An 11657-nucleotide genomic window follows, 5' to 3' on the forward strand; every position below is an offset into this window, starting at 1 on the left:
CAGACTCGGAAAGCATCTCTTAAATAATCTTTGCCATTCAACAACTGTATGAGCAACATTGGCTCCAATGGTCTATTGGCTCCTTTTTCTGAGAAAAGCACTCTTCCCATAACACATGACCAAAATGGTGTGGTGTTGCTTTGTTTTAGCTTTGTTTTGTTGACTAACTATATCACTCTGTTGCTGTGTCTGGCTCAGATTTTACCATGTACAACAACCTAGTCCCACAAGGGATCTCCCTGCCTGTCTTCTGAGTGCTGGGATTAAAGTAGTACAGGAACACAGATGGCTGAAACACTCACCTTTGTTTTTTAATTTCATGATGTGTTGGCAGTCAGTGCTGTGACTGTGGACTACTTTCAGGAGGGAGGGGAATGCTTGAATCCACTCAGCTGGCTTTGTACAGCAATTGGATGTGCAGGAAGTGCAACAGTCTGTTTTTGTGTTTGAGAATAGTGTTCTTCCATTCTGCATTCCTTCTCAGGATTCCATGGAAAAGTACTCTGCAAGTGTGTGAGCTTTGTGTGAATGAGTCTCCCATCTCACAGTGGAAAGTGTAATTCTCAGAGAAGAAAGTGTAACTGTTAGTGCTCTTAGGGGAAAAGTTTTCCCATTGGAAGTGTTACAGTTCTGAGGGGGGAGGTTTCTCCAGTGCAAGTATTTCATCTCTACAGGGGAAGGTTTCAGCATTGAAAGTGTTACAGATCTAAAGGAGATTTTCCCACTGCAAGTGCTATAGTTCTGCTCCCATGGGGAAGGTTTCCCCAATGTAAGTTTTAAAGCTTGCAAGGGAAAGGTATCCTTGCAGGTCGGCAGCAAGGAACACCACAAGTCACACTGCACAACAAACTTAACACAAGAGGTTTATTGAGAGGGATGAACCTAGGTGTGTGTCTGCCTCTGCTCTGGCAAGAAGCATTACAGCACTGAGCGCAAGATGGTTTACAAAGCATATCTTGGGTACAAAGCTTTCTGGGTTGGGGATTGGTAGGTTTTCAAGTCTAGAGCTTGGGCTTTTTACTCTTTAGGGCAGAGCTTGGATGCTTGTATCTGTAGGCACTGTGTCTGGCAATTAGAGTGTTGTATGTGTGGATCCTGGTGGTTGGAATTTCTCAGTGGTTGAGCCTGGCCAGTAGCATGCCTCAATGACCTTACTTTCCACCTTGTTTTTACTATTGATATCAGGGATTGGGAAAGGTTGAGGACATTATCATTAGACTAATTCCTGCTTAATGGGTGCATTGATGTGCCCTCACCATCAGGGTACAAACCTCTGGCTTCATAACAAGGAAGTCCTGTAATAGCAATGTATTAAAAGTCTATTGAGAGATCTTTTGGCCCTGTTGAAGAAGTCTAGATAATAAGTTTATAAGGCAGGGTGTGACTAGTAGGATTAAGAACAGGAGGAAAAGGAGGTTAAGAAGTTTAATATCCAGTTCCATATTGGGCTGTCAATGATTCACTGGCCAGTGGCTCAAGCTGTTTCTTGCGTTTTTAGAGACCAGTCTGGAGGTTTCAGATCCTATCTTTTGCTATATCTGACCGGTTGTCACAGAAGCTATATTCCTCCTTAAGGAAGAGACAAAGATGACCTATCTCAGCTGTTGGTAAATTTAATCCTAGCCAATTTTGTAATGCTATGTTGGCCAGTGAGTCAGTTTTGCCTTGGAGGGTAAGGATGGTCTGAGCCACCCGTTGGAGTTTTGGAAAGGATTCTTCACCAGGTACCTCTCTTAATTTTGGAAAAAGGAACACCAGGGTGCAAGTTCCAGATCATCCAGCAGGTAGGCAGCAGTAAACCTGATTGCTGCAGTAGATGGAGGCATTTTAAACATTCAGACATAAGGGCTGGCTCACAGTGCTCAAAGTCAAAGCATTGTTATTGTCTGAGGCATCAGTGTGCCCATAAAGTGTATCCTTGAGGAGTTTAAATAGTCGTAGTACTGAAGAGAGAGATATGGGAGATATAAGAGGTGGTAGTGGTAATTGGCTCAGAGAAGTTAATGAGAGGCAAGGTTGTTGTATGGGTTTCGATTCAGATTCACAGGAGTCATGGGAAGAACACATAGGGCATCTTAAGGATTTCTTTAGCCTTCCAGCTGCAGGAGGATTCAGCCTCTTTGTGGACTGAGACACCTTCCCTTAGCCGAGGGCATTTTTGTTGTTCTCCAAATTTACATCTTTTCTTTTTATTTGGCTTTTCGAGACACGGTTTCTCTCTGTAACAGTCCTGGCTGTCCTGCAACTCACTTTGTAAACCAAGCTGGCCTCAGATTCACTGAGATCCACCTCTAAGTGCTGGGATTAAAGTTGTGGGCTACCACCACCTGCCAGAATTTATGTTTCTAGCAAGTTGATTTCCATATCCTTAAGCATCCTCCAAAGGGACAATGCTAAGTGCAAATACTCAATTAAGGAATATCACACTATGCTGGATTTTTCCCAAACAAATTTTGCATAGGCTTTGTACCCTAGGGAAACTCTCAGACAAGATTCACATAGAGGGCAACAAAAGAAACAAAAAGTAACTGAGAAACAAAAGATAGGTAAAGGCTAGGTGGTAGCACTTTGGAGCCAGGCCAGATGTAACTCAATGGGAATTCTCCTATCACAGGTAAAAAGATTTCGTAGTCCAAATGGGTGAGGCTACAAATGGTGGTCAGGAGTTGAACCAGAGAGGTACACACAACCAGCAGTCTCCAAAGTGGCTAGGCAGAGTGATAATCAGAAGCTGATGAGCAATTAGGACAGTCCAGATTTGTCCCATGGTATTTGCATGACTGAGTACCTCTTCAAGTTTTTGGCCACTGTTTACAGTAATCTTTCTTTAGGTCATAGGGGAAACCAGCATAGAGGGTAAGCACCAGTGAAAGAGAGATGTAGGGGGCTGAATTAACCTTTGACAGACTGATAGAGAGCAATTTCCTGACACCATTAGGATGGGTTGTTGAGTCTCTTGGACGTTAAATATCCATAAGAAACAGCATGTGTAAATAGGAAGGAATAGAGGAGGAGAGAAGATTAAATACAAAAGATTTTCATGCCATTTGTACTTTGGCAGAAATTGTCAACATTGAAAGTCCAGCATGTCAATTTTAGCCTTTGAACTGTACTGAGGCCACACTATAGTACAGAGCAAGGTTTTTTTTCCTTCCTTCCTTCCTTCCTTCCTTCCTCCCTCCCTCCCTTCCTCTCTCTCTCTCTCTCTCTCTCTCTCTCTCTCTCTCTCTCTCTCTCTCTTTCTTTTGTGGAGCTGAGGATCGAACCCAGGGCCTTGCGCTTGCTAGGCAAGCACTCTACCACTGAGCTAAATCCCCAAACCCAGAGCAAGGTTTTAATAATATCTGAGTCCATTGAGAAGAGATGCAGGGTTGCAAAACCATCTCCACCCAAAGGAGTTTGTATATGTTCTAAGTAGGAGCTGAGAAGCAAGAGAAAGCTCTAGCAGGGAATAAATAAGTTCTGAGACTTTCAAGACAGAGCAGAGAGAGTTTGTCATTGAACTATTCAGCTTACTTAGCCTCTGTGCTTATGTTTCTTTCTAGAATCTCTGTTCTGTTCAATTTTCTACATAGTTTGTAGGACCATACTGTCTGTATCTTGTGCCTCTTTTATGATATATGATCAGATCCTGTGATACCCCAAGAAATACTCCTTCTTGGAGGTCATTTCAATATTTGTGATGTTCCTATGTCAATGTAACTATTTCCATATGTACATTTGTGGAAAATACCAGTATTTCCCTTACAGGGTTGCAACAGTTCTGCTGATTGCTGTTAGTAATGTAACCATGTGCAGGATAGTTTCATGTCAACTTGACACAGGTTAGAGTTATTGGAGAAGAGAGAACCACAATTAAGAAAATGCCTCCATAAAAATTGGCTATAGGGTATTTTCTTAATGAGTGATTGGTGAGGAGTGCACAGTCTATTGTGGGTGATTCCATTCCTAGGCTTGTGGTCCTGCCGTCTATGAGAAAGCAAGCCGAATAAGTCATGGGGAACAAGCCAGTAAGCAACACCTCTTCATGGCTTTTGAATCACCTCCTGCCTCCTGGTTCCTGCCCTGTTTCAGCTCCTTTCTTAACCACCTTCAATGATGAACAGTGACATGGAAGTATGAACCAAATAAGCTATTAGCTGTCCAACTTGGAATTGGGTCATAGTGTTCCATGACAGACATAGAAAACCTCACCAAGACAAACCATATACCTCATTTTGTTCATCAGTCAATGTGCATGGAAATCCATTTCTTTGCATACTATTTTTCATTTTTTTCTGAATTCTTAATTTCTTCATAGAAGCAAATTCATCATTATTTACCATTACTCTTAATTCTTTGGGAAGCAGCTTGAATGTCTTTGATTTCTTTGCAAATTGTCATTATTAATAAATAGGAATGGTAGTAATGTTTCTTAGTTTTGTTCCTTTTAATTATCCATAAAGCACTTATCAAATCTAAGATTTTCCCGTGGTGAATGTGGCAAGTTTTGTTTGTGATCACATCATCATTAAAAAGGGATTTGGTGACTTTCCTACGTGTTTATCCTTAATTTTTTTATTCAGATTTCTCCAGTTGTCTCTTACGGCTCTGGATACAATAAGACTGGATATAGTATGCACCTTCTTCTCCTTACGGTTTTCCAGCTAATGCTATTCATTTTTCCTGTTGTACTCTTGACATTGGTGTATCATATTTGCCCTTTACTTTGTTCAGCTCTAATCCATTTCTTCCTGTTACCTTTAGGAATTTATCATAAAATCTATTGGTTTGTCTTATGGCATTTCTATTCTACTGGGATTTTCATATTATGGGGCTTATATTTGTTATGTAATTTTTTTTATTCCGGTTGGTAATATTACTGGTAGTAATTTGTTTCATTCTAGTTAGAAATGGTAGTTCGATAGCTTTGCTTGTTGGACATGGTCTGTTACTCCCCAACTGTCCTCTATTCATTAATTCCTTATATAAAATGCATTATTTCCTGTGTTCTCATGGATAATTTCTCAGATTTTCTGTCTACACTTTGCCTCTAATGATTGTTTGCAGTGTTGCTTGATTGGGTGACCAATGGTATTTTATAACCTTCTTTATGTGTCCTTTATTCTCCATGAATATTAAGAGCTCATTTTTTCTGGATGCAATGATAAGGTTCATAGTCATTTTCTTTCCCCATTCTTTGATTCTCCCCTATGTATAGGAATGTTGAAAAATTTTCTGGTATCATTTTGGTTTTAAATCCTTTTATGTGGTTTGGCATTATCCATAACAGAGTTGTATTAATTTTAGCTTTGTATTTTTGACATCTTGATGTGAAGTTTCAATAAGAATTCCAGTCATTGTTTCTGAGAGAGAAACTGAGAGAAGAGCAACAAGAAGAATGAATGCTTCTGTGATAAATGCTCCCCAGGTCAGTGTCATGTCCACATTTCTTTGAAAATTGTTTTTATTATTGAAGCCATTCAAGACATTAATTCTCTGCCTCTGGTAATGTTGTCTAAAGTCTTTATTTTCTATAATTTTTCTTTGTTTTTTTTTTTTTTTCTCTGATAGTCAAGAGTAAGTCTTTAGATCATTCCGCTACATAAAACAGCCTGGTTCCATTATATTTTCACTCTGTTTTAAACTGTAAGGACATAAATTTCATGGAATTAATACCTGCCATTCTGAAAGAGAATCTATTCTAATTGGTACTCATAGAATATATTGATGGCCAGTTTCTACATAGAATGGACTTGTGTCCTTTTATATTCATGAGGAAGGAAGGTTTCATGTGCCTCATAGATTGCATTTCTTGGATGGTCAGGTTTCCAGAAACATGTTTATGAGTGTTTACATGTAAATACGTTGACCTTCATCTTTCACCGACATCATTCAGCAATTTATGCAAAACTACTATTAGAAGAGACTCTCTGTCTTGAATCCAAATAGTAAATACAGCACCCTAGAGACTGTATTATGGAAAGAATAATGTATCTTTCTCTTTACATAAAATTGATTTGTCTGTGAGGATCCTGGTCTCTCTTTTTGGCATTTTATATCAAAAAATGATGATGGTTATATTGACACCTGAAATCTATCTGTTTCAGGAAAGGTTCTGTACAGTTCTCACTGGTAAGTTCTCAATAGACAGATTTTTCATAAGGGTCATATGCACTACTGTCTCCACCTTTTAATTCTATCATGTGAAATATATTCCTAAGAATTTTCTAGACAGCATTGACTTGTTGCTCTGCTTCAGGAATCAATTTTCAAGCATCAGTGGATGTCCCTCTTAATTACTTTGCTGTCTATTTTTTGGGGGAAGAAAATTGCTTTCCCTCTCCCTGAAGCTATTTTTTGGGGGGGGGGGGTAGGGAGAAATTCTTAAGAGTAGTGGTGATGGTTCTATTTCTTTCTTTAAAATAATATCCTAGGTATGTACAGGAATGTACATATGTATATTTTTGTGTATACTGTGTGAGGTTTATGCTACTGGACGCCTGTGGTTGGCACCAAACCCTTGGCACTGAAGTCAGGCACTGCCAATAGCTGCCATGTGTGTAGAGAATTAAATTATATCTTCAGAAATACCTTCAGAAACAGCAAGTGCCTTTAACCTCTGAGTCATTTCTCCAGACCACTGGTTTCCATTTTTGCTGCACATTTGTGACAAAGACAGTATATAACCTTGCATCTTCTAGTTTTCAACAGTGAAGAAAGAATTACAGGTGGTAATTATCTATGCAACCTAAAATACTGCTAAATGAATGAGCTCTAATACTGAAGAAATTAAGTTGAAATTAGAGGACTTATTTATTTATTTATTTATTTATTCTTATAAAATGACTTCACAAAGTATTTGATTCTGTGTGTTGTTTGGGATGTTGGATGTGGGCATTGATGTTACAGTGCTTACTCTTTTAAAAAAGAAAAAAAAGCTCTTATTTTAATTCACCCATGATTCCTGCACTCTGTATTCTACCTATTTGTTCTCGAAAAGGTGTAGCACCATACCTATACCTCAGGATCTGAATTGAGAGCGTTTTAGAATAGAGTAAGGTGAGAGCCAGTTGCAAATAGGATTAATCTAGTGGTCAGTATTTAAGTAAGACAGTTGTAGAATATGAAAAAATAGTTTTGTTCATCATAACTTGACCATCAGAGGTGTGACACTTAGGGTTCTGTTCAATATGAACATGTAAAGGTATATTCCACCCTCTAGTGCTTAAATGCATATCTTATATAGCCTAAAAGTTTACTGATTTTGAAACTGTTATGTCGTCCTGTTTTCACAGGGATTAAAAATACAGTAAAGACTATGACTATTTTACAAAGTATCTTTCATTAAAATTAAATATTATGTTTGTCAGTATATTTGCCTGAATGTATGTATGCATGATATGTATGCCCGTGTGTATGTATGTAAAGTCCAGATGAGTGCATTGGCTCTTACAGAACTGGGGTACCTAAGAGCAACAATGCTTAACTTCTGACACATCTCTACAGACCTTCTCTAATACTTTTGTCCTTGATTAATGCTTCATGTGCATTACAAGACCATCTCCGATTCTTTAGATATCTTTTATCAAGAAAGCATTTTGTGCAGAAGTACATGATAATTAGGTGATTTTCCATTTCAGAGTCAATTAACATTCAGGGATGTGGCTGTGGATCTCTCACAGGAGGAATGGGAATGTCTAGATTGTGTTCAGAGGGCATTGTACATGGATGTGATGCTGGAGAATTACAACAATCTAGTCTTTGTAGGTAAGTATGTTCTTCTACAATTCCTGATTCATCCTTTGTATTTACCCACTTTGTGTATATTTAAATTCTTTGAACTGTATAGAGACTCCCAACACCAAGGGAAATTCTGAGTATCAACAAACCTTTTTTACATTTTTCTGTGTTCTCTGGAAGAGTAACCAATGCTATATGTATTGTGTAAACTCTTTAGCCCTCTTACATAGTTTTTGATGAAGACTTCAAAATTTAAAAAAAAAATGTATATTCAGGGCAAGGAACTATATTACAGTACACATCATAATTGGGATATTTTGATTTCACTATTAAAGTACTCATTTCTGATTTAAAAAAATTCAGTTGGTTATAAGTAGAGAAAGAGCTGTTGGTTGTGAGAATGTTGTTTTTTTATTTATTTAATTTTTGAAACATGGTCTCTCTGTGGAAAATTCCTTTCCACCTCCTCATGCCTTAAAACACCATGGAAAATTCAAAGGGGACCAACTGCCACAGCATGATTTCAACCCTAGCACTTTGAATACTGAAGCAAGAGGGTATGTTGAGTTCCATATCACCAAGGATTTTATATTGAGCTCCTAGCACAGCAGTGCCTCACAGTGTGACTCTGTCTTAAAATAATAAACAAGAAAATAGAGGATTATTGTTCATATGATCCTTTAGAAAGCTCCCTTGTCCAAGTTCTTTATTACTTGATCACCGTTTGTCCTACCTTCTATAAGGTTCAGTGTAGATAAGAATGAGAAACTTATTATTGGTCCCTGTGGTTTTATATATATCAGATTGGAGGTTCTTATGAGCTTCCATTAATGATTGTGAACCAGAAATTCCTTTGCTGCGACCTTAATCCCTGAGAATTTCTTTATGTGTCTTAGAAAACATCACTTACTGAATCTTTAATTCATGCATTAACCCCTGTCATCCCTAATTGTATTCATTTTCCAGAGAACCATTGCCTTTGTGATAAATATGAGAAGGTCTTGGATCAAGGCACAAAACATATTATCTATGATCATGTGAATATCCAAGAGAAGCCTTTTCTATGTAATGAGCTTGGCATAGTTATTCATGAATCTTCTGAAAGTACAACGTATGACAGAAATGACATTGCAGAAAACAGCAAGAAGAACAGATTTGTTAACTACACACATGCCTCTGGTGAATCATTAAATATAAACAGACATGTAAGTGGGAACATTGAAGAAGAACCTTACAAATACAAAGAATGTGTAAACTCTTTAGATTCCTGCTCCATCATTAGTCAATACCCAATAATCCATACAACGAAGAAAGAACACAAAAATACAGAGTATGATAACTCTTTTGACTCTAAACATAAATTCATGTTGAAACAAACCAATAGTAGAAAGAAGCCACACCAGTGCAGGAAATGTGGAAAATGCTTCAAGTTTTACTCAAACCTCAGTAAACATCAGAGAGCTCACACTAGAGAGAAATCCTATAAATGTACAAAATGTAATAAATCCTTTTTGCATTTGTCCCAACTCAAAGTACATTACAAGATCCATTCCAGAGAAAAACCCTTCAAATGTACAGAATGTGGTAAGTGCTTTTTTCATACATCAGACTTGGAAAGACATTACAGCTTCCACACTGGAGGGAATACTTACAAATATAGTGATTGTGGCAAATCCTATATCTGCTGCTCAGATCTTACAAAACATCAGGAAACTCATGGAGGAGAGAGACTTTCCGAATGTCAACAAGGAACTGGGCCATTCTATACATGGTCACACCTTGAATACCAGTTTAGAACCTATCCAGAAGAGAAACTTTACATATGTAATGAATGTGGGAAATCCCTTTATACCTTTTCTGGTCTTAAAAGACATCAGAGAACTCACACAGGTGATAAACCTTATAAATGTGATGAATGTGAGAAGTGCTTTACTGCGAAAGGCAGTCTGAGAACTCATCAGAGAATCCACACAGGAGAGAAACCTTACAAATGTGATGAATGTGACAAGTCCTTTATCCAGAAAAGCCATTTTAGAATTCATCAGAGAATACATACAGGAGAGAAACTTTACAAATGTAGTGAATGTGAGAATCTCTTTATCTGTGTGTCTCATCTTAGAAGTCATCAGAGAATACATACAGGAGAGAAACCTTACAAATGTAGTGAATGTGACAAATCTTTTACTCATCTTTCAGACCTTAGAAGACATCAGAAAGTTCATACAGGAGAGAAACCTTACAAGTGTAGTGAATGTGACAAATCCTTTACGAGGAAATTCTATCTTAGAACTCATCAGAGAATACATACAGGAGAGAAGCCTTACAAATGTAGTGAATGTGACAAATTCTTTACACAGGCCTCAGATCTTAGAAGACATCAGAAAATACACACAGGAGAGAAACCATACCAGTGTAGTGAATGTGACAAATCCTTTACCCAGAAAAGCAGTCTTAGAACTCATCAGAGAATACATACAGGAGAGAAACCTTACAAGTGTAGTGAATGTGACAAATCCTTTATAAGTAAATTCTATCTTATAACTCATCAGAGAATACATACAGGAGAGAAACCTTACAAGTGTAGTGAGTGTGACAAATTCTTTACGAGGAAATTCCATCTTAGGACTCATCAGAGAATACATACAGGTGAGAAACCTTACAAATGTAGTGAATGTAACAAATCCTTTACCAGCAGCTCTGTTCTGAAAAAACACCAGAAAATACATACAGGAGAGAAACTTTACAAATGTAGTGAATGTGACAGATTCTTTTCTGAGAAATGCAATCTTAGAACTCATCAGAGAATTCATTCAGGAGAAAAGCCTTATGAATGTAGTCAATGTGGGAAATCCTTTAATCAGAGAGCCAGCCTTAGAGCACATCAAAACATCCATATAAGAGAAGCCTTGAGAATGTAATGTATGCAGAAAAGTCTTTACCTGCTTTCAAGTCTAAGAAAACACTTGAAAATTCATAACTGGGGAGAAAAATTTCCATAGGAAATAATACGGCATGTGCTTTTTCCAAGCTTTATCCTTAGCCACACTTGAAGCTTCACACTGGAGAATCATCATGAACATGAGAAACTTGTGAAAACCTTTGATAATGTTTGCTCTTGGAAAGCAAGAGGTTATATTGAGGGAAATTCTGATAGTGTGACAATGTATGGAAATTTTCATTAAAACTTTTTACTTGTTCAGCCTCAAATATTTCATACTGCAGACAATATGCAGAAGCATGAAGAGTATGCTGTTTGGTAACAGTGTCCTAGAGACTGAAATGATCCATTCTGAAGGGAAGCTGAATAAGGCAGGAAATCCATCACTCAATAGAGGTTCATGAAATCCCCCAAACTGACAAGACTCAGTATGCTTAACTCAAATAAAGAAACTCAGACAAATCATGCCTCTTAGAAGAGGATTTGACAAATTGAGTCACCAAGATTGGATGCTTTTATCCTGTAGATATGCCTGTGGGTGCTCTGGGTATCCAATATTCATGAGATGTATTCCATGCTGGTTGTATTTTAATGATGGCAACTGTCTTTTTGTCCCTTTTGCTCTAGTAAAATATTCAGTCCCCATCTTCCTGTAAGGCAAATAAAGCTGATTGGTGCAACAAGTTACACTTGGTTCTGTTTTCAGTTCCCAGTTGTACTGTGGGATGTATTTCTGTGTGCTGTGAACATGTGTTGCTCTGGTTGATAAGTAAAGCTGCACTGGCCTATGGCAGGGCAGGATGGAGCCCGGTGGAAAAATCCAAGAGTGATGTTAGGAGAGGAGAAAGGAGAGGAAGGAGATGCTGCGAGCCACTAGCAATAGAAGCAGGATGTGAAAATACCGGTAAGCCATGGCCATGTGGCAATTTACAGATTATTAGAAATGGGCAAATTTAAGATCTAACAACTAGCTAGCAGAAGCCTGAGCCACAGACCA

General features: G+C 38.0%; 1 protein-coding gene across 1 annotated transcript in view; it reads left to right on the forward strand.

The window, feature by feature from the left end:
* Positions 1-11347, forward strand: part of LOC118576633 (zinc finger protein 883-like) — a 36671-nt gene extending 25324 nt beyond the window's left edge. The window contains exons 3-5 of the mRNA XM_036176826.1: positions 5319-5410; positions 7623-7749; positions 8689-11347. Coding sequence (XP_036032719.1) covers positions 5319-5410; positions 7623-7749; positions 8689-10640 — 2171 coding nt within the window. The 3' untranslated portion in view covers positions 10641-11347. The remainder of the gene's footprint in view (positions 1-5318; positions 5411-7622; positions 7750-8688) is intronic.
* Positions 11348-11657: the final 310 nt, after the last annotated feature.

This window comes from Onychomys torridus, unplaced genomic scaffold, assembly GCF_903995425.1.
Source record: "Onychomys torridus unplaced genomic scaffold, mOncTor1.1, whole genome shotgun sequence".
NCBI lineage: Eukaryota > Metazoa > Chordata > Mammalia > Rodentia > Cricetidae > Onychomys > Onychomys torridus.